At 38.5% G+C, this 21,493-nt stretch overlaps 1 protein-coding gene and 2 non-coding genes across 3 annotated transcripts in view; 1 reads left to right on the top strand and 2 right to left on the bottom strand.

Moving 5' to 3' along the window:
- NDUFS7 (NADH:ubiquinone oxidoreductase core subunit S7) overlaps positions 1–19,528 on the bottom strand; it is a 169,659-nt gene extending 150,131 nt beyond the window's left edge. The window contains exons 1-2 of the mRNA XM_044054005.1: positions 19,428–19,528; positions 7,172–7,208 (exon numbers count right to left, since the gene is read on the bottom strand). Of these exons, the coding sequence (XP_043909940.1) occupies positions 7,172–7,208; positions 19,428–19,443 (53 nt within the window). The 5' untranslated portion in view covers positions 19,444–19,528. The remainder of the gene's footprint in view (positions 1–7,171; positions 7,209–19,427) is intronic.
- Positions 19,529–19,753: 225 nt separating this feature from the next.
- On the bottom strand, positions 19,754–19,827 carry TRNAN-GUU. The gene has a single exon. It is a non-coding gene; the product is annotated as a tRNA-Asn (tRNA).
- An 816-nt stretch (positions 19,828–20,643) lies between these two features.
- TRNAF-GAA lies at positions 20,644–20,716 on the top strand. The gene has a single exon. It is a non-coding gene; the product is annotated as a tRNA-Phe (tRNA).
- Positions 20,717–21,493: the final 777 nt, after the last annotated feature.

Here is a 21,493-nt window from a genome sequence, read left to right on the forward strand (position 1 = left end):
TACCTCACATATAAGTAACTATCATGTCCTCTCCACCATCTTCTGTAATACATAATTCAGATAAAGGACATACAGGTGTACAGAAAAAATACAGACAGACCTGATTTTGTAATTCCTGCATATATTTTTGGAGTACAACAGATGATATGTTTGAAATGCAAAGGATTCTTGTGAAAGTGTCTAGATGACAGAAAAGCTGACACTTCAAAATTTATTAAGATTCCAGTTCGATCAAGTGAAGTAGCTGAAGAACCACCGTCACCCAACCATGCAACTGCAAGTGCTGACACCTTAGCAAACACCAAAGACTACTATTTACCTTTTATCTTGACTAGTTTAGTCCCACGAGGCACATACCTAATTTCAAGGAGATCTGAGGCAGTACTAATGAAACAGACATCAAAAACTACAATTTAGTGACTGTATGTGATGCTAACAGTACGGCGGTAGTGTTGTTACCTCACAGCAAGAGGTTCTCCCGTTCGATTTTCAGCTTGGGAGTGCCTTCTGTGTGGAGTCTGCATGTCCTCCCTGCAGTTGGGTAGCGTGTGAAAGATATGTGTGTGCAAATGGGCGTGCCTTCGTTGAAGGTTTGGGCGTTGAGCTGGCGTCTCGGTGTTTCGTAAAAATCTACTGCCAATCATTAGCGGACCGGAGTTCCGCTGTGGCAACCCGAAAGACAAACAACATGTGATGCTAACAGTTAATGTGAATAGCATTTAGTTGGCTCACTGTGTTGCGTAATGGCCAATGACTCAGCAGTACAGTGTAAAGCTTTCTATAAAACAAACGTGACTATATACACATATTATACACAAATACTTACATGTATGCATATAACCATAACCTAAAGATATACAACTTTTCTTTTTATAACAAAAATTGGATACTGTACAGTTTAGTTTAAAGAAGCAGTGATATGGGGGATGTAAGCCATCTGACAAACAGATTCTGGGCACTTGTGCTGCCAACTCTTTTTACTTTCATGTCTTGCATCTATTCAGTGCTGAGGCCTTATGCTTATTATGGAGACTAAATTTATGGTTCTAAAAGAACTTCAGAAGACTAAATACTTTTCAATGTGAATATGTTTGAGGTAGGTGCTGATGGTCAGCAGTATTTTCACAAACGTTAAGAAAACCAGACTAAAAGTAAAATGCACTACGGCAAATACCTAGAACTAAATCAATATGCACTATGACAAATACCTAGAACTAAATCAATATGCAGTATTCATAGGTTGGTACTAGGCTATCGGCCCTAGGGCCTACAGAAGCCTAGCCATAACAATTCCCTGGCTATTTCTTCCCACACTATTTACTTCCCTGGACCCCTGTCTAGCATGGCGACTGACGTGATCCCTGGGGTGAATTTACTTTCTCTCATCCAATCATCAAGGTTCCTTTTGAAGAGGGCCAAAGAGGTGCTATGCTTGACATGTATGGGCAGTCTATTCCAGAGTCTGGGGAGTGTCTGAGTCAGGAACCTATCCCTCCAGCATGTTTTGTTTATTGTGATGACAAGGTTTAGATCCCTGGAGAGTGTGGCTCTGAGGGATTGGGATTTCTTTACGTGTAGCATGTCCAACAGCTCTGGGTTTGACATGGCCTTGTATGTTAAGCAGAGATCGTCTCGGAGTAGACGATATGCGACAGAGTATAGCTGGAGTTTTTTAAGGCGGTCAGCATAGGGCATCTGCTTTAGACCTGTGATTCTTTTAATGAGGTATTTCTGCTGCCTTTCCAGTTGTTGCAGATGTCTTGAGAGGTACATACCAAATGGGGCGTTGTATTCTATAATGGGTCTAATGAGGGATGAGTACAGTGGGACAATGACCTCCTTTTTTCTGGATGAAAAGCCCTTAGTGATGAGGTGTGCCACACAGAAGGATTTCCTGACTGTTGTGGCGATATGGTTATTGAAGGTGAGACCACTGTCCACCTGTGTCCCTAAGTCTCTTATCAAACTTTCAGTGCTTAGTGTACTGCCACCTATGTGTTAATTCATGAGTACATGTTTTTTCCCAAAGGGGATAACTATACATTTCTTGGCATTGAGCTTGAGCCCATGGCTCTGGCACCAAGCATCTGTTTCTGTAAGGCCCTTTTGTAGAGTATCAAAATCATTTGGGGATTCAATAATGGCTCTCAGTTTGCAGTCATCTGCGAACTTTGTTAGCCAGTGTCCCTTAGTGTTGGCCTGTACTTCAGACAAACAAGAGAGGTCTCAGGACTGAACCCGGAGGTACTCCACTTGTCTGGAGCTGGATTTGGAGTATTTTCACAAACGTTAAGAAAACCAGACTAAAAGTAAAATGCACTATGGCAAATACCTAGAACTAAATCAATATGCACTATGGCAAATACCTAAAACTAAATCAATATGCACTACGACAAATGCCTAGAACTAAATCAATATGCAGTATTTTCACAAACGTTAAGAAAACCAGACTAAAAGTAAAATGGACTATGGCAAATACCTAGAACTAAATCAATATGCACTATGGCAAACATATAAAACTAAATCAATATGCACTATAGCAAACATCTAGAGTTAAATCAATATGCACTACGGAAAACATCTACAGCTAAATCAATATGCACTACAGCAAATACCTAGAACTAAATCAATATGCACTACGGCAAATACCTAGAACTACATCAATATGCACTACGGCAAATACCTAGAACTAAATCAATATGCACTATGGCAAACACCTAGAACTAAATCAATATGCACTATGGCAAACACCTAGAACTAAATCAATATGCACTATGGCAAACACCTAGAACTAAATCAATATGCACTATGGCAAACACCTAGAACTAAATCAATATGCACTATGGCAAACACCTAGAACTAAATCAATATGCACTACGGCAAACACCTAGAACTAAATCAATATGCACTACGGCAAACACCTAGAACTAAATCAATATGCACTACGGCAAACACTTAGAACTAAATCAATATGCACTACGGCAAACACCTAGAACTAAATCAATATGCACTACGGCAAACACCTAGAACTAAATCAATATGCACTATGGCAAACACCTAGAACTAAATCAATATGCACTACGGCAAACACCTAGAACTAAATCAATATGCACTACGGCAAACACCTAGAACTAAATCAATATGCACTACGGCAAATACCTATAACTAAATCAATATTCACTATGGCAAATACCTAGAACTAAATCAATCTTCAACCACTCCTACTTTTTATACCCCATGTCTCAGGGTATCAAAGTGGGATCATATAACATGTCATAATATGCTTTAACCTCTTCCATATTGCTGTGTTACCTTGTGTCAGATTTACAAGGAGCCGTACTTGGGCAAAGGATGCAGTGACTAAGGAAGGAAAGGTTGGCTCTGAGGTGCCGGAGCCGTACTTGGGTAAAGGATGCAGCAACTAAGGAAGAAAAGGTTGGCTCTGAGGTGCCAGAGCCGTACTTGGGAAAAGGATGCAGTGACTAAGGAAGGAAAGGGTGGCTCTGAGGTGCGTTTTCTCTTGTCCATCAGAAAATGTAACCGGATTGCTAGTAATAAAAATGGTCACTATTACCAATGAAGCCATAGACACATTGATCAAAAAAAAAAAAAAGAGAGACTTTACCATTCTACTCTGCTTCTCTTTGCACTTGGCTGGGAGTGGGGTTGAGGACAGACTGCCAAAGGGACTAACACATGTTACTCCAGCACTGTATTTCTACGCTGATTTTCACAGCAACTTGCTGTTCTGAAATGATTGTAAAACGTTCTCCCAAAGATAAATGGAAAGAGCAGAATATCCCCAACAATATGTGGCCATGCACAATTAATTATAATACACACAAAACTGAGATAATGTAATTCACTAAAGAAAACAAAAATGCCACATTTTTGGGAGGTTTGTAACTCCATTAAATGGCTTGTAATACTGTATTATTTTTTAAGCCAGAAATGCACATCATGGATAATCTTGACAGTTATTATAAGAAGCAAATAACAGCACTAGTGAAATCCTCCAAAGCAAACTGAGTCCAGACTGGCCACATCCACTAGACAATCACAAGGCCTTCTTCACATATGTCCGCAGTCTCAAAGGTAGCACTCAAATCTGCTCAGGAAGGGTGGTTAAGGACACCACATACACAAATGCTGTAGATATAGTCAACTTACTGGCTGACAGATTCAGTGAAAACCTCACCCCACTGTCCCCACTATCAGTAAATCAGGACATCCCCAGTACCTGCCCCCTTCTCCTTATTTCTAGGGAATAAGTCATCACTGTCCTGTCAAAGCAAAGCATACAGTCTCCATGGGACCCAATAACATCCCAGGCTGCATCTTACATGAACTTGCAGCACTATTAGGCGTCCTATCCAACCAAAGCCTGAGTACCGGCTTCATCCCAGCTGAGTGGAAGACAGACACTTTCATCCCTTTGCACAAAGGTGGAATGTAAACCGATCTGGGAAATTATAGACCCATCAGCCTAACTAGCCTGATCTGCAAGGCTATGGAATGGATTATCATGGACACTGAGAACGTCCAAACACTCAATCCCACACAGTTTGGCTTAGTCAAGGGGAGGTCATGTCTGTTAAATCTGGTTGACTTCTTTGAGACAGTCACCAAAGCCATGGATGAGGGGAAGATGGTGCACACCACCTACAGTGAACTGGCCAAAGCCTTCGGCACTATTCCCCACTTGGGCATAATAAATAAACTCTCTCAACTAGGCATCAATCCGTATGTTACCAGACAGGTAGCAAACAGGCTCACTGATCAAACCATGTATTCTTCCCTTATAAGGTCCATTATTGAGTACAACACCCCTTTTGGCATGTACCTTGCAAAGCACATGCAGCAGCTGGAGAGAACACAGAGGTTCCTCACCAGGAGGAACCAGGGCCTCCAACATCTATCCTACACTGACAGGCTGAACGCCCTGTCCCTCTACTCAGTTTCATACAGACACCTCAAAGGTGACCTCTTGTCTGGCATATAAAGCAATCTTAGACTCTGCCTTGATGGGATTGCTGCATATCCGCAAGTCAAGCTCCACTCTAGTAACCTGCACGTGCGACCTCGACCTGGTCTGTGACATCAATAGGACTTGCTGGTGGGACAGATGCGTCCCAGAGACTCCCCCATTTGTGGAACAGACTCCCTCTCCACGTCAAGCTGAGTACCTCATTATCTCTTTTTAAGCACAACCTGGATAACTGGATGGGAAACAGAAAATACACCCATGGGATTCCACCTGTGTCCCTGCTGGACTGGGGCATCGGGTGCTGACTTGGCTAAACTCTTGGCTAGGCTTATAAGGGCCTCAGGGCCAATAGCCTAGTAAATTCCTATGATCCTACGAACTGTGATTCCAATTAGCAGTTTTCAATGAAGTGAGAGTCAGAAAATACCTTCATAGTGAACCACAACAAATGTGTGCTAGTTTTAATGACAAGTCACTCTTAATAACAGTAAGTTTCTGTCATCAACCACAATATTACTCTACTTATAGAACAGTCTGAATGCTCTTTAGTACAGCAACACACCAATAAACTGTGCCATAATTCTCCCAAGCACAGACATCGATCTTGCAACCTCCCCAACACACAAAACACAGACATTCTTTCCTCGTTCACACATCACCAGGAAAGTATCTATCAGTCCTCAAACCGCACTGTTTCTTTCCCCTGACTTACTTTAAGTGTGCTCTACTCTTATTTTTTTTTTTTTTTTTAACTCAAAGAATAAGTTTCACCCAGAAAACTACAATTTTCACTTAACAGACAACTTTTTATTCTGTAAAACGTCTGGACAGCTGAGGTATGTGTAAAGGATGCACATTAAAACATTTTAGGCTTCTGAGGATCTGTAGTTTTAAAAAAAAATAAGCAAGCGTCATATGCCTTTCATTTCAACAAGTCAAATTACTTTTTCTTTTGTAGCAATATAACACATGCACATGTGAAGATACATGTAGGTGTCATTAATGACTTCATCATACCTTTCAACTGTCCAGAATTTTGTCTCACATTTTCAGTTTGTTCCTCAAAATGTGTCGTTTTCTGGCAAGTCACTGAAAATTGAAGTCACTAAATAATGACAAACATCTGACTTTCAAACTTCATACTGTTCAGAAAATGCATGCTAAAACAATACCCATTATTCTAGCAACTTTCTAAAGTTGTTTAGAACCACATTTGAAACCTGCTTCTCATTTTGGGGTTTGTCACCCCATTATTTTTGGCTTTGTCCAGGTTTTGTAAGCCAAGATGTTTAGAGGTACGACTCTCCTGTACTTTGGGAATGCCCCTTACAAACAAGGCTGCTTACTACAGCGTCTCAGAAGACTACAGTGTTCAGATAAACTTAGTTTGTATGACATACACAACAACAGCTGAAGAAACCTAGGGGAAAAAAAATCTACCCCATCAGGAAAAATTCAACACTTGCATACAATTACCAACGTCAGCAAGGAAATATATGACTTTAGCTCCAGTTTATAATTGAACTACACAGCATATCTGAAACTCACTGACAAGTTAATACGTATAACAGATTTGACCAAATTCCTGTTTAACTGTTGCATGCAATGTGCAATCTCTCTCATGGTCACAGACAAACAAATTACCTTCTCTCAAAAAAACATGCCACCTTAGCAATTACAACACAGTTTTTTTTTTAAATAAATAATGAAATGGTTCCACAGCTGACTGCATCTCTCTGCCTCATTTAACCTTAAATACACATCAACTCAAATTATTGCAAATAAAATATTAAATAAAAATATCTGCATGAGATTAGCAAACAAAATGTTTGCATTTCAAACAAATCCACTTTATCCAAGAGTCCAAACAATCTACACTTTAAAGAGAAAAAAAAACACTATTAAGTGCCTTATTTATTATGTCTAAATAAGTCTCGCACAAGAAAAACATTTACATGGAATACATTTTTTGTACAGATAAGTCACACAAGTCACAGGTGGTTTCTTTAATTGTGATGCTACCCCTCAACATTTCTGAGGTCAAAATCTTATTTTTTTTAATAACTACTAGAAATGATGCATTTTCTTAATACAGCTGTGACATTTTAAACATTCAATTTTCCACCATATGGACTTCTTTTTTCAGCCACAAACACACCATACTGAGTGAAATATATCACATACCTGAAGCTGAAGACACCAAACCTGGCTGAACGAGGAACTGCATTAAAAAAAAGTTAAAATTATAAAGCAAACATGTTTGCAGACAATGAAACACAGAACAAAATCAAACTTGAACTAAAGAAAATAAATATTAATTTCTTTAACTAAAGCATTATAAATGAACTACATCTCCGACATCCTTCCACCATTTCAAAATAGTAAAAACAAAATGAAAACTCCAGCACAGCTAGAACTTCCTCTGAGTGACCTCCCAAACCTCTTGTATCAGAGGCACATGGGATATATGCAAATGACCCTTATGAACATCAGGTGTTTCGGCTAACTGACGATTCTGAATGCCCATAACTTGTTTAGTCGTTTTAATGGACAACTTCAGGCCAACAAAGCCAAACCCCACAAGCTGTGGATATGCATATTTCGGCCTTGTTATGACCTCATCAGCACAGCACAAGCAGAATGTTTGACTAAGCATAAGAAACACAAGGCTGTTATACCCAGCTGATGTCCATTATCATTAGGGTCACTGCAAAAATATCCTAAACAACAAATTAAAAGAATAAGTGAGAAGGTCACTGAAAAAACAGTCCGTAAAAACAAAATGAAAACTCCAGCACAGCTAGAATGCATATCCACAGCTAGTGGGATTTGGCTTTATTGGCCTGAAGTTGTCCATTAAAATGACGAAACAAGTCATGGGCATTCAGAATCGCCAACTAGCTGAAACACCTGATGTGCATAAGGGTCATTTGCATATATCCCATGTGCCTCTGATACAAGAGGTTTGGGAGGTCACTCAGTGGAAGTTTTAGCTGTGCTGGAGTTTTCATTTTGTTTTTACTGATTGGTTTTTCAGTTACCTTCTCACGTGTTACCATTTCAAAATAGGAAACAAAACACAACCTTCATACTTGTAGAAATTAAATTATATTTCTATGCAACAAGTGCAGTTCCATTCTGCAGTCCATCTGTGTTATCACTAATAAAACAGCACTATACTTCCATTTTTGTTAAATATGCCATCACAGGGTCGCTTCTGTTTACTCCAGAGATGTAAGTAAACAAGTTCATAAGTGTTGGCTATTTCTAGAATGTAGCCCATTCCACCCACAGCACCCCACCAGTGCATTTTTCTGTGCAGCATCAGTGCAGAGCTTCATACTGGGTACAAATACTAGAAGTGACAAGCTTAAGCACAAAACATGGGCATTTATCAACCCTGGCATCCTAAACAAAATGCTGCTTAATTTCTATAACTTTATAACACAATACAATGAAAGCATGACTACATATATAGTGAAATAAAAGTATAAGTATGCTCAGATTTTACACAATGCAAACAAATTATTAAAGGAAGTGTGTAAAACTGGCCAGAGGTAATTCTGATGCCTTCCAAATGCTTATGCTTTGGAGACAACAACCTTTGAGTAACTTTCTCAACTAGCACTGCTAGCCAATATTATGCAAAAGCTCACTTGCACTCAAGCGTGTAAAATTAAATTACTCATATTTTTGACCTGTATGTACTATTGTAAAACTGTATACTTTTATACCAAACGGCTCAGGTCATGACTGAAAGCGTTCTGTTGACCATCCCACCTACCCTGTTAAACTGAAAATAAATAAATAAATGGTGTACATGCCATATGCCTCTGACACTGGTAAATGCACAGCTTTTTGGGTTTCAAATGTGGTGTTGCCATGATAAAAAAGCATTAGCGACTGTCCAGCACATTTTATGAAATACTGTGTTCCAACCTGAAGCCTACAGCAAAATTAAGAAAACTGGAATGGGGGGCATACTGATACTCTCCCAAGCTTCCCAGCCTCCCTGGAATTGATCGAAGACAGTCAGATCCAATGGTTACCTTGCTATTCCTGTGAAAGTCCCCCAATCACATATACAAGAATGACATGTGGCTTCTTGACTGGCTCCTTTTACAGGTGTAGGACTGGAGAAGCTTAATGCAGCATTTACAGTAAGACTATCAGATCTCAGGCTGTTCACAAAAGCAAAATAGATCATGGCAAACTCTCGGTATTGCTTATTTAATGAGTAAAAAAATTATACTGAATTTATCCTCTTCTGTTTACTCATTAGGAAGTATGCAAAATCTTGGATATCAATGGGACTATAGGGTGGATTAAAGGCACCAAACTCTAAAAAGGGCTCTGGGATTTCTAAAGTTGTGTGGGCCAGTTCAGAATGCATTAAACTGCCACACTGAAATACTTCAAACTTGCAAAAACGACCAGTGTAATGTCTTAAAAGTAATGGTGCTGCCATTCAAGTGAAATGGTTGCTGTGGCTGCTCCACATGTATATCACCACTGTAACTGCAGGCATTAAATGGGTGGAAAGCTATATAGTAAGCCAAGCAGCACAAGTAAACCACACTCCTCTGGTGCACAGTCACCCCAAATAATTCCAAGCAAACTAAGCATGATCAACAACAGTTACTGGAACCCATAAGTACTGTTTTGCACATACTCCATATGCTGGGGCATTTTTGAATTTTGTAAAGCATATATGCCTGTAGTTATGCTTCACGTATAGAGATGAAGCTGTTCTGAGGCTGGGGACACATTTGATCACCTTGGGTGTTGGCTACGCACTTATGTGGTAGAGTTAGTATATCAATCATTCCTTCTGACACAAGCACTTACTTAAGGGACTGACTTGCACTACAGAACAATTGTCCAAACTTAAACACCATTGTGTGGCAACCTAAAAATTTGTCCATGACAATTTCCTGGTACCCTACATGCATGGCACAGATAAAACATGTACGTGGAGTTATGAAGTCTGGCATATTTAGGGACATAGAGGTTTGTGTACTTTGCTTGTGTAAAATAGATTTTGGCATGCACTAGTAATGGGATTCATTAAAATAGAAAGTCTGAATCCCATTATCCACATAATGGTTCTGTATTCCTTGTAAGGATAAGAGACTCTGGCATAATGTCCACAGTCTTCTAGGTCCGAAGGGAGAGATAAAAAGTCAGCAAGCAAAGGACAGCAGTAGTGCTGAAACTGAATTCATCCTCAAGTCTTGGTGAGTACCTTCACGAGGTGGACCCTGTTTTCACAAAATCTCACCAAGGCGACACGGATATATAGATTGTATTTAAATAGCATACATCATGGACAGAAGAAGGTCAAAAACTAAAACAAATGCCTGGGTGCACAAAACCCAAGATAAAAAAGTGCCCAATTCTGGTAGGCACACTGGTGCCAGGACTTGAAAAGATGAAAGTGTAGAATCCTCAAAATACAGACACATTACTACAATGCGGCCAGGCCAGGCCCAGGGGAGGATGGCCCCACCCGGTTGTAGAAGGAAGTAGCAGTCCACAAAAACTGATAGGCCAAAGAAAAGCCATAAAGATGATAGAGTAGACTATTAAGAAATTATGTACTGTTACTAGTATGCAAAAAGCCCAGAATTTCCAGACACAAGATATACAAAATGATTAACAGAGATATTAGAGGAAAGAAAAATACCCTCTGAAAAAAAACTGTCAGAAGCTTCAAATGAAAATTTGTGTTGATTAATGCAACAAATTTGTGAAAAACAGCATATAGATCAAGAAATCCTGATCTGTTTAAAAATGAAGCATCTGAGGAAGTGTGAAAATACAAACAACAAAACCAAGAGATATTTGAAAAGTATAAAAAAGAAATATGGGCATGGCAAAAAAAGAGAGATTTCATATGGTGCAATATTTATGCAAAGGAGAAAGTCAAATTAATTAATGTAAAGAAGGCAGCCCCAAAGATATTTGAAGAGAAATACAGTCAAAGGAATCTAGACATGGAAATCTTTACAATATAAAAAATAAGAAGACAAAGGGAAAAAGAAGATTAGTAATGGAGAAGTTAAAGAAATAGAAACTGAGGTTATGGAGTACCTGGAAAGTGAAGGATTTAATGTAGAAAATCTAATTCAGAAAGCACCAGAACAGGATGGAGTAATGGATATCCAAATTAGGGGAAACCAGTGGAACAGGAAGCATTTGGTCAGGTGCCACATGAAGATAATTTGGAGCCTTCCACAGGAAACCAGTATAGGCGTTCACTTGAAGCTAGGCAGCAAGGGAAGGAACAGGAAACTGTGGCAACTCTGAAGCAGTCAATGTTGAGGAGTGACAGGCCAGTGAGTTCCCATATGATAGGGCAACGGATGGCGCAAGATGAAACTGAAGAGAATGTGCCACAGGAAGATGCTACAGAATTTTCTATAGAATGTCTGCAAGAATTAGGAAACAAGGGATGTGCCCTCAGTTTGGAAGAAAATGAGCTAAGAGAAGAGTTGCTTGATTTAATAGACAGATATATTAAGATCAATGAAAGAAATAGACTGCAGAAGGTTAAAACCTAAAAAGTCAGAAGTCTGATAAAACAAATGAACACAGTAATTAGGACTGTCCATAGAGATCCATATGATATAACAGATGTAAACAGGATATATTACTCTGCAGCTAAGTTAATAACTGATAAAGTTCTACCACAAGAACAGGATAGTGAGGGAAAGGAAGGGGAAAAAAATCGAATACCATCATGAAGTATCGAATAGAGAAAAGTATAAAGCAACTAAGACAAGAAGTGTCACTATTAAAATAGTAAAAAAGAGGGAACAGATCAACAAAAATACTCAAAAAGATAGACGTGATAAAAGCAATGCATAATATTAGAACAGACCAGGATCTATCATGCACTACCGTAAATAAACTAAAAATGTCAGCACAAGGGGAAAAACTTAGATATGAAGATAAATATAAAGGAAAAGTACAAAATAGCCAAGTTATTGATTACCTAAAAATGTTTTACAGAGAACTGGGAAATAAGGTAAATGGAATTGAAAGACCGCCAAAAAAAGAAGAAATAGATACATTTTGGAGAAATATCTATAAAGATCCTGTGGAACACAAAGATGCTAAATGAACAGAAGAAGTTAAAGAAAGAATAAGAGGTTTAAAGGTACAGGCTATGAAATGGGATGAAGTAACAGCAAGAGATACTGAAACAAAGTTAAGGAAAGCCTTTAACTAGAAAACCCCAGGCCCAGATCCAGTACCTAACTTCTGGCTGAAAGTATTAACATCTTTGCATGAAGATATAGGAATGAATAAGAAGTTATTTATATGTGCACCCTGAACAGACACCACAATGGTTAACAGGAAAAACAATGCTCCTACTTAAGAGTTAACCTATAAGCTACCCTAAAAATTACAGACCAATAAACTTGACTGTCAACAACGTATACACTATACACGTGAATCGATGCTGACAGTTTATAGTCATTTAGAAAACACAATTATGGCAGTACAACAGAAGGGTAATAAAAGAAAGTCATATAGAACAAAGGACCATTTGTTGTTAAATAAAGTCATAGTGGAGAACTGTAAAAAGGGGAAGAATCTAAGTATGGCATGGACGAACTACAAAAAAGCATTTTAGTATCCCACATTCATGGATAAAAAAGTGCTTAAAAATGTATAAGATGCATCATACACTAATCAACTACATTACATTGACCATGAAACAGTGGCAGACCACTTTGCAATTAAGCCCTGATAAAGGACAAATTATTATCCCAGGGATAAAAATTCAAAGGTGGATATTGCTGTTCTGCCTTGCTCTTAACCCATTAAGCTGTTTACTTAACATCTTAGGCCATGGCTATAATCTGGCTCCTAGAAAACAACAAAGTGTAAAGACTTCTCATCTTCCCTTTGTTGACGATTTAAAACTGTATAGCTCATCAGATGAGGAACTTAAAGCACAACTGCAAGTTGTCAAAACTTTTTCAGATGATATAAGAATGTCATTTGGTCTTGATAAATGTGCAAAATCAACCTTTAAAGCAGGAAAACATCAGTTTGGGTCAAGAATTTGGTGTAAAAGAAGTTGAGCAAGGAGGAGTGTACAAATATTTGGGAAGTGATGAAGGATCAACAATAAAACACGAGCAAATGCAAATAAAAATTAGTAAGGAATACTTCAGAAGACTTAAATTAATCCTGAAAACAACACTGACATCTAGGAATACAATCCAAACTGTAAACCAATTTGCTCCTCCTGTCCTTACAGTTTTGGCTTGATAACAGCTAGATTAGATAGGAAAATAAGAAGGATGCTTCATGCTCACCAAATGATTTATAAAAATCAGTGCATACAATAACCAAGATAATATATTCCCCGTTCTGAAGGAGGTATGGGCCTCCAAGACAATTTATTTTATGTATAGATCTGCAATCGTGGGACTCCACACATATCTGCTGACCTCAAGACTCAAACGTAGTGAAAGTTTTGAAACATGAAGAGAATAAATCTAAGACTTCTCTACTTAATCTAGCAGAAGAATATCAGCATCAGGCAGGAAAGGAAATCAAACCAGAAATAGATAAAAATCAGGCAGCAACTGAATGTGCCAAAAAACAAAAGAAAGAATATAAGGTGAAGGATCAGATGAGAAGGCAAGAAATGTGGAAAATGCATAAATATAGTTGCACGTACAGAAAACTTCTGGAAGAACCTCGTTGATCAGGAACAAATGCAGGAATGGTTAAGGAGAGGCAAATTCAAACCAAGAGATGAAAGGTTAATATTGGCGGCCCAAGATAGCGGGCTGCGTACACATTGGTTTATAAAGTCCACTGAACATTTGGGAGAAACAGACAGATGTAGATTTTTGTAAAACCGAATTGAAAACAGTTGCACACCTCATTGCTGGTTGCAACATACTAATGGCAGAAGGACTGTATACTGAAAGGCATAATCTCAACAACAGGCAACAATCCACCAAATGGCTACACTCCTTCTCACCTTTTCTCAACACAACCATAGGTGTACCTCAAGAATCTATACTAGGTCCCCTCCTTTTAAGTATATTCATTAACAACTTCTACATCACCCATAACCATGGCACAGTTATCCAATATGCAGATAATTTTACAATCATCTATACTACCAAATCTATATCTGAGTTACAATGTCTTCCCCAAAATGCTTTCCCTTCAACCGAAACGTGGATGTCAAACAACCATCTTGCTCTAAATCCCAATAAAACCAAACTTCTAATATTCCCCCCCAAAAAACTACCGCTCTATACAAGAATGATTTTTCTGTCCAATCCCATAATAATACTCTCATTGAAGCTGTCCCAAGTACCAAATTGCTAGGAGTTATTATTGCAGAAAATCTGACATTCGACCTCCATATCCATAGCAACATCAAATAAACACATCAAAAATTAAGTACCCTCTATAGATACAAATAATACCTTAATATTACTGCTACAAAATCTCTAGCATCATCTTTCCTGCTATCATCTCTACTATATGGTGACCCAATCCTCACCAATATCCAGTCCTCCCTGAAAATCAAACTGGACTCAAGTTACAACAAGACTGCCAAATTTGTAACACATTCTAAAAACTCAGCACACCATTGTTTATCTCGACAAAGCTTAACTGGCTTGAACTCCCACACTACCTCACTTATTCACAATTAACCACTGCAGATAAACTCATATAGAAGCCTTCAACATGCCACTCCCTCTCCTCCTTAGTGACTTTATACCACCCTAACAGGCCACTAAGATCCAAAAACACAAAGATGATGAAGGTTGAAAAACCTAACCTTGCAGCTGGTCAAATGCTGTACTCTTTTACTCTCTCAAAACTATGGAATGCCCTCCCATCTTCTATCAAAACAATCAGTAGTCATGGTGTCTTTAAGAAGTCTCTCAGATCACACCTCTCTTCTCTCTGGCAATGTACTTGTGCCATAATAGTACCTCCTAACACCTGATCCACTACTATATCCCTCCACAACATCACTACTTAGGAGCTCTCTCTGACTTGCTGAATTCAACTGCTTATGTCAAAACTCCAACAGGTAACAATCAAAACTGCTACCCTACCTGACTAACTCCATCCTTAATGATCAAATTGTATACAATGTTGATGTGTAATGTTTGTAAATAACTTGTACCATTGTGTTTAATATTTTTTTCCATGCACTGAGACTCCATTTTGTGCTTTTTCTTGTATGTACTATTAATGTAACGTGGAGCTTTTCTCCCTGGACCTCTACTGAAAATGGACTCACTAGGCCCAGTAGACTTTCCCAGTTAACAAATGCAATAAATAAAGTGGCAAGACGGTTGCACTGAAGATTGTGCAAACATTATGGTATTGAAGTGGCTGAAAAACAATGGAAACATAAGACACAAAGCATCATAGAAAATGAAGAAATCTACATTACATGGGATCATCCATTACCAACAGTTTAAAAGACAGATGCTACAAAACCAGATATAGTGCTCCAGGAAAAAGAAGACAAAAGTAGCATAGACCACTGAAATCGCCACACCCAGTGACTAGTGTTCTGCGTACAGAGAGACATTAAGTCATAAAATATCAGGATTTGCTGCAGAAATGAGGGCAATGTGGAAGAAAGATACCCAGACAGTTCCAATAATAGTAGGATCAATAGGTCTTATAAAGAGGAGCCTACAACTGCATTTAGATATGCTACCAATATATGTAACTCCGTACGAATTGCAGAAGGAGCCACTCATTACTGGGCACATTGCGGTTGCTGCAAAGAGCACTACTGGCTGACATCAAAGAGTGAAACAATACTAATTTCATAAACTTTAATCGTACTTTGACTTAGAAATGGGGTCCATTCCCGTCATGGTATTAGAAACCTAAAATAGTTTGTGAAATTAAAAAAAGAGTGAACTCCATCCCCATCCAAAAGTATTTTTTATTTATCTACCTGTTAATCAGGGAGGTGGAATGGCTGTAAGGCCTTCTTCACCCAGGACCCAGGCTCCACAGCGAGCAATGAAAAGGATATCACAGAAATGGGTAGTACAATAAATATATGCGTTAGTAGCATTACACATTGTTTTACTAATTACAAAGAAAGTAACACATGCATATATTCAGTAAATCAATTACAAAGTACTGCTTTGTTTAATAACAGCTTGTAAGTACCTATGCTTGTCAAAAATTAATAACTGAATAAAAAACTAAACTGAAAAAGAGAATAATGCTTTTGGGGCAAAGAAAGACAAGCTCTACTAAAGGACTACGGTACTACTGACTACAATCAGTACAATAGACTTGTGTTTAAGAAAAATTTAGAAAGTCATACAAGCTGCTAATTTCCATTGACCAAAAGCTTCGATACATTACATGTTAGACTAAATAATTTGGCAGAACGTGTACTTACAAATGGCATAGCGATCCAAACAGATTTTTACCTATGACAACAAACACAGAATATGCTGCATTTATACAAAAGTATTACAGTATTACACTGAGAATTACAATTCTTTAAAGGGGAGGGGCTAACACATAAAATGCTGGATGTATAAAATCTATTACACAGACTTAAAATTCCTATTCTGTAAAGGTGTGGGGTGTGGGTGGTGATCTTTCTGGGAGGTCTTTTTTATTGCATTTATTTATTGTCCCACTGCCCCAGAATATTGCTTGCTGCTTTTTATCCAGAAAAAAAAATGTTTAAAGAAAGGTTGGGGGTGCAGGGGGGCTTGCCCCCCCTGCAAAAGCAATTACTGCACAACATTATACCAAAGAAAGGTGGGAGTGCACGGGTTACAAGTATGGACTGCAAAATGTGAACTTATGGATACTGCCCTTCTGACTTGCTTCTTACCCTGCAACTCAGTATGTGGTTAAGTACAACGTGACAAAGCAAGTCAGACACCCAGGACATGCGGTGCTTATCTTCTTCTCTTTTGGCTGATCCCATTAGGGGTCGCCACAGCGGATCATCTGTTTCCATTTCTTCCTGTCCTCTTCATATTGCTCAGTCACACCAACCGCCTGCATGTCCTCTCTCACCACATCCATAAACCTTATCTTAGGCCTTCCTCTTTTGCTCTTACCTGGCAGCTCCATCCTTTTCCCAATAAACCCATCATCCCTCCTCAGCACATGTCCAAACCAATGCAATCTCGCCTCTCTGTCTCCAAACTGTCCAACCTGAGCTGACCCTCTAATATAGAGTCCTAATCCTTCCATCCTTGTCACACCCAGTGCAAATCTTAACATCTTTATCAACGGTGCACTTATAAATGTAGAAAACGAGGACAAGTTCAATTAATCCCTGTTTTAGCTGTAGTAATTCTAATTAAAGATAATATAAAAACCATGAAACCTATGTTAAAAACGGTCAGAAAGTGAATATTCACAATAGAAATTCACTATGTCACTGTATAATCTGCATGGCTTGTCACTCAGCCCTATCCGGCTGTCAGTCATATAGGCCACGCCCATTCCTGCGCAAAAATCACAGTGGGGTAATGTGCTAATACAAAGCCAATGCCTTATTATACGACGACTCCCCATTAATATTCAAAAATGTGCGTGCTGATTGGTCAGCGTGCACATTGTAAATCAGAGTTATAGTAATGGAAAACGGTCCGGTCGCCCGGACTTTTTCCATTACTATAACTCTTTCTTTACAGCAATGGAGAACGCAAGATCTCCATTGCTTCACACTGTCTCGCTATGTTAAACGAGTTTAACATAGCGAGACAGCTTTAAAAAAGCAACGGAGATCTTGCTTTCTCCGTTGCATTTTTCAAAACTGTGTTGCTATGTTAAAGGGGTTTTAACATACAGAGACAGCTTTAAAAAAAGCAACATAGATTCTCTGTTGCTTTTTTTAAAGCTGTCTTGCTATGTTAAACCCATTTAACATAGCGAAACAGTTTGTAAAAAGCAACGGAGATCTTGCTTTCTCCACTGCTTTTGCCCACAGCTCTGATGTACTGCTTAGGCATACGCTTGTGCAGTACATCAGAACTGCTGCAGAATACCGGACAGCGGCGGAAGGGCATCAAGGAGGCATTATACAGTGCCATTATTTAAGAAAATTAATTATTTTTTTTCTTAAATAATGTCATTGTATAATAGCAATAACCCAAGCCTGGGTGTGGGTAATGCTGGATTTACCCACGTTTGGATTTGTTTGACCACTCGGGCTTCGCCCTCATGACCAAACCACACCAACCGTGGGTAAATCCAGCATTACCCACACCCAGGCGTGGGTTATTGCTATATTACCAACCTAACAACAAACAAATACTGGAAAATTGCATAGCTCTCAGCGCAAGAAATCACAACAAAGCCTAAAATAACTGGGGACAAAGGCCCCAAAACAGGGATAGATTTAAAATATTAGCAACTTTGGTTGCTATAATAACTGGTGCTGCGTTACTATGCGTTTTCCAAAGGATACAAAATATGAAACTCAAGAGTGTATCATTTAATGACTTGCATCCTCGATTATTTGCGAGAAAGCAACAAACATTATGAGTAGACCAAAACAGGAGGCATAATATAGACATTCTGCAAAAATCTGGACATAAAGTATCGATCACACAGAAGAGTAGACGTGTATGAGACTTACAGATCATATCACCACACAGGGGGCTGGTCCAAAATGCTGAGGACGCAAACCTACTGACAAATGACATCAGCAGTCAAAACTGCTGCGTACAAAGCTCTTAAAAAAGTAACAAGACCTATTAAGTAGAAATCCTTTAAAATTTGTTTTAAGGCAATCATTCTTTAAGACCTAGTTTTCTCCCACGGATAACCATGTGAAACACGGTCAGCTTATCCCCCTTATGCAACCAGAAAGCAAGGTGGACCTGAACTTCGGGGTACACGTCAGGTTCTTTATGGATTTGTAAAATACTTTTCCCTCTTGGAGAAAAGGCTGAATAATCTCCTATGTACGGCTCAAGTGCAAAATGTAAAAACTACACCTTACATGTAATGTGCACCAGCTACCGCTTTCAATGTATTCTTAATTCGTATCACTACACTAACTTAAGAGACAGACTTAAAAGTATTCCTCATTTTACATTCATACAAGATGAAAGTTTATGCATACACTCAGCCACCAAGATAAACCTCAAAACTGATAAATAAATAAAAAAACTGACGAATTACCGCGCATAACTTTGCAGACCGATTTAATATTTGTAAACATAATACACACACAAACATAAATACTGCATTAGAACTATCAGTTCTCAAGGATGAAAAGGTCAGCTTAATGAAGGTCTTTTATCCCACTGATTTCAAAGGTAGCAACAAAACAGCTATAGAGGAAGACGAAACACATAAATTGCTGATTCAGCATACTAGCTCAACTTATATCATTTAAGAAAAATAAAGCAAACGTTAAAAGCCCCCCACTCACCCAGGTGGGCTGCCATCTTAACCGGGGTTCTAACTTCTCTGACAGATAGCAGCACTGGTCGAACAATTTGAGAGTTTCCTTAAACAGTGTCCGGAAGAAAACATTAATGGAAAATCTTAGTTCCGTGTAAACAAGATTAAAAAATGTTGAAAAAACGAACTGGCAAACAAAAAATAGATAATTGCTTTCTAGTTTCATGTGGGATAGCGACTGCAGATTAAGAGGTTTACCCGCAGTACTACTTCCACTCTATTCCTTTATTTTGTCATGGGCATAAAAAGCAAAAGTTGACAGCGAAATACAGTTACTCGGTTGAGCAAAATATGCGTCCCTGGGTGGGCTCGAACCACCAACCTTTCGGTTAACAGCCGAACGCGCTAACCGATTGCGCCACAGAGACGTTATACAAGAAAGCTTTCAGTTTGCTTCTTTTCAGCAAAGTTTGCGACAGTGTAATTCCTATCACCTCTTTAGATATGTATTGAATTAAGTGCCGTTACTGACTCTTTTCAGCCTCGACCTTGGCTTTCAGAGCGAAGATACAAAAAATGCACGTATGTAATTTTTAAACAGAACAGAGCATAAGGTCATAAGGATAGCTCTCAACGAATCAGGAACAAATCCAAAATTGTAAAAATAAAGAATAAAACGGACAAGAAATCCACTTCTCAATTTATTCAAAGTGCTCTTAAAAAAATAAGCGCCTTCACCATAAACAAATGCCGCTTAGTTTTTTAAGAACACTTTGAATAAATTGAGAAGTGGATTTCTTGCCCGTTTTATTCTCTATTGTTACTAGTTTTTACCATTTTGGGTACGTTTTGTTTTAATACAAATCCAAATTTAATCAGGGGACATTTTCAAAATATTAGTACTATTAACATTGTATGGTCGTTAAGAGTATACGTGCGAAGTGCAAACCACAAATTGCATATTTCCAAAGCAGAGAATAGATGTTTTCCACCGAGTAGATATGGTTAGTTGATATAATGTAAAAAGCACGACCAAAAAAAAAAAAAAAAATACAAAGGGCAAAAAACATCTGCTTGAGAATCTCAGAGAAAGTCATTCAATTTTTGGGGATGAGTATTTTGTAATAGTGAATATAAGCAAGTACTGAATATAATTTTATAATCAACAGAAAAATTAGGGGAAATGAGAATACTGTAGTAATTATTAGCTATTTGTAAACAAATGAGAGAGCAAATATCAGTGAGCCGAAATAGCTCAGTTGGGAGAGCGTTAGACTGAAGATCTAAAGGTCCCTGGTTCGATCCCGGGTTTCGGCACAATAATTTTTTCTCTTTCTAATCAAAGGTTTTATATTTATTGTCTACAGCAAAGTAGCTTACAATTCACTGCTCTTTTTATACAGTCCTCTTTTTCTATTGTAAATCTTTAAAACATTTTAAAGGCTATTTCATTTGCTATCCCATTTTCTCTTCACAACAACACTAACTGCTTACCACCTGTCAGCAAATTTTAAATCCCAATTATGGTGAATACTTGAAAGACATTGTGAATGATTGTCAGGGACTTTCTTTGGGTGCTCCATTTTCATCTTACATTCCAAAGTTATACACTAGGTGGATTGGACACTAAACTGGCCCCAGGTGTAAGTGGTGTGCACATGTGTGGTATGGAAGAACATCTGCAGCAGGGCTAGCCATCCAGCATTGTGAACACTGGCTCTAAATGATTGTGACTGTTGATGTGACATCCTGACCCCATGGGCAAAAAATGGGAAAGGAGGATGGATTTGAATGTAGTGTAAAAATAATCATTGCTGTGACTTATGCTTGTGTGTGTGTGAGTGTGCACGTACGTGCATGTCAGTGGTGGGTTTAAAGTATATATAAGTGCATACAAGAGCATAATTTCTTCCACTTTGGATTACTGTCAAACATCAGTACTGTACACAATAAGTGGCTATTTTTGGTGGTCTAGGCAAGATGTGTGGGGAGAACACATCATTGTTTCAGTGACACAGTTAGTAGTGTGGCCATCTTGTGTCTCCGTCTGAATTCTTGGCTGTGTCTCTGTGTGGGTTTTATTCAATTGCTCTT

This window comes from Protopterus annectens, chromosome 13.part0 (genome assembly GCF_019279795.1).
Source record: "Protopterus annectens isolate FY-2018-M chromosome 13.part0, PAN1.0, whole genome shotgun sequence".
In the NCBI taxonomy this organism is placed as follows: domain Eukaryota; kingdom Metazoa; phylum Chordata; order Ceratodontiformes; family Protopteridae; genus Protopterus; species Protopterus annectens.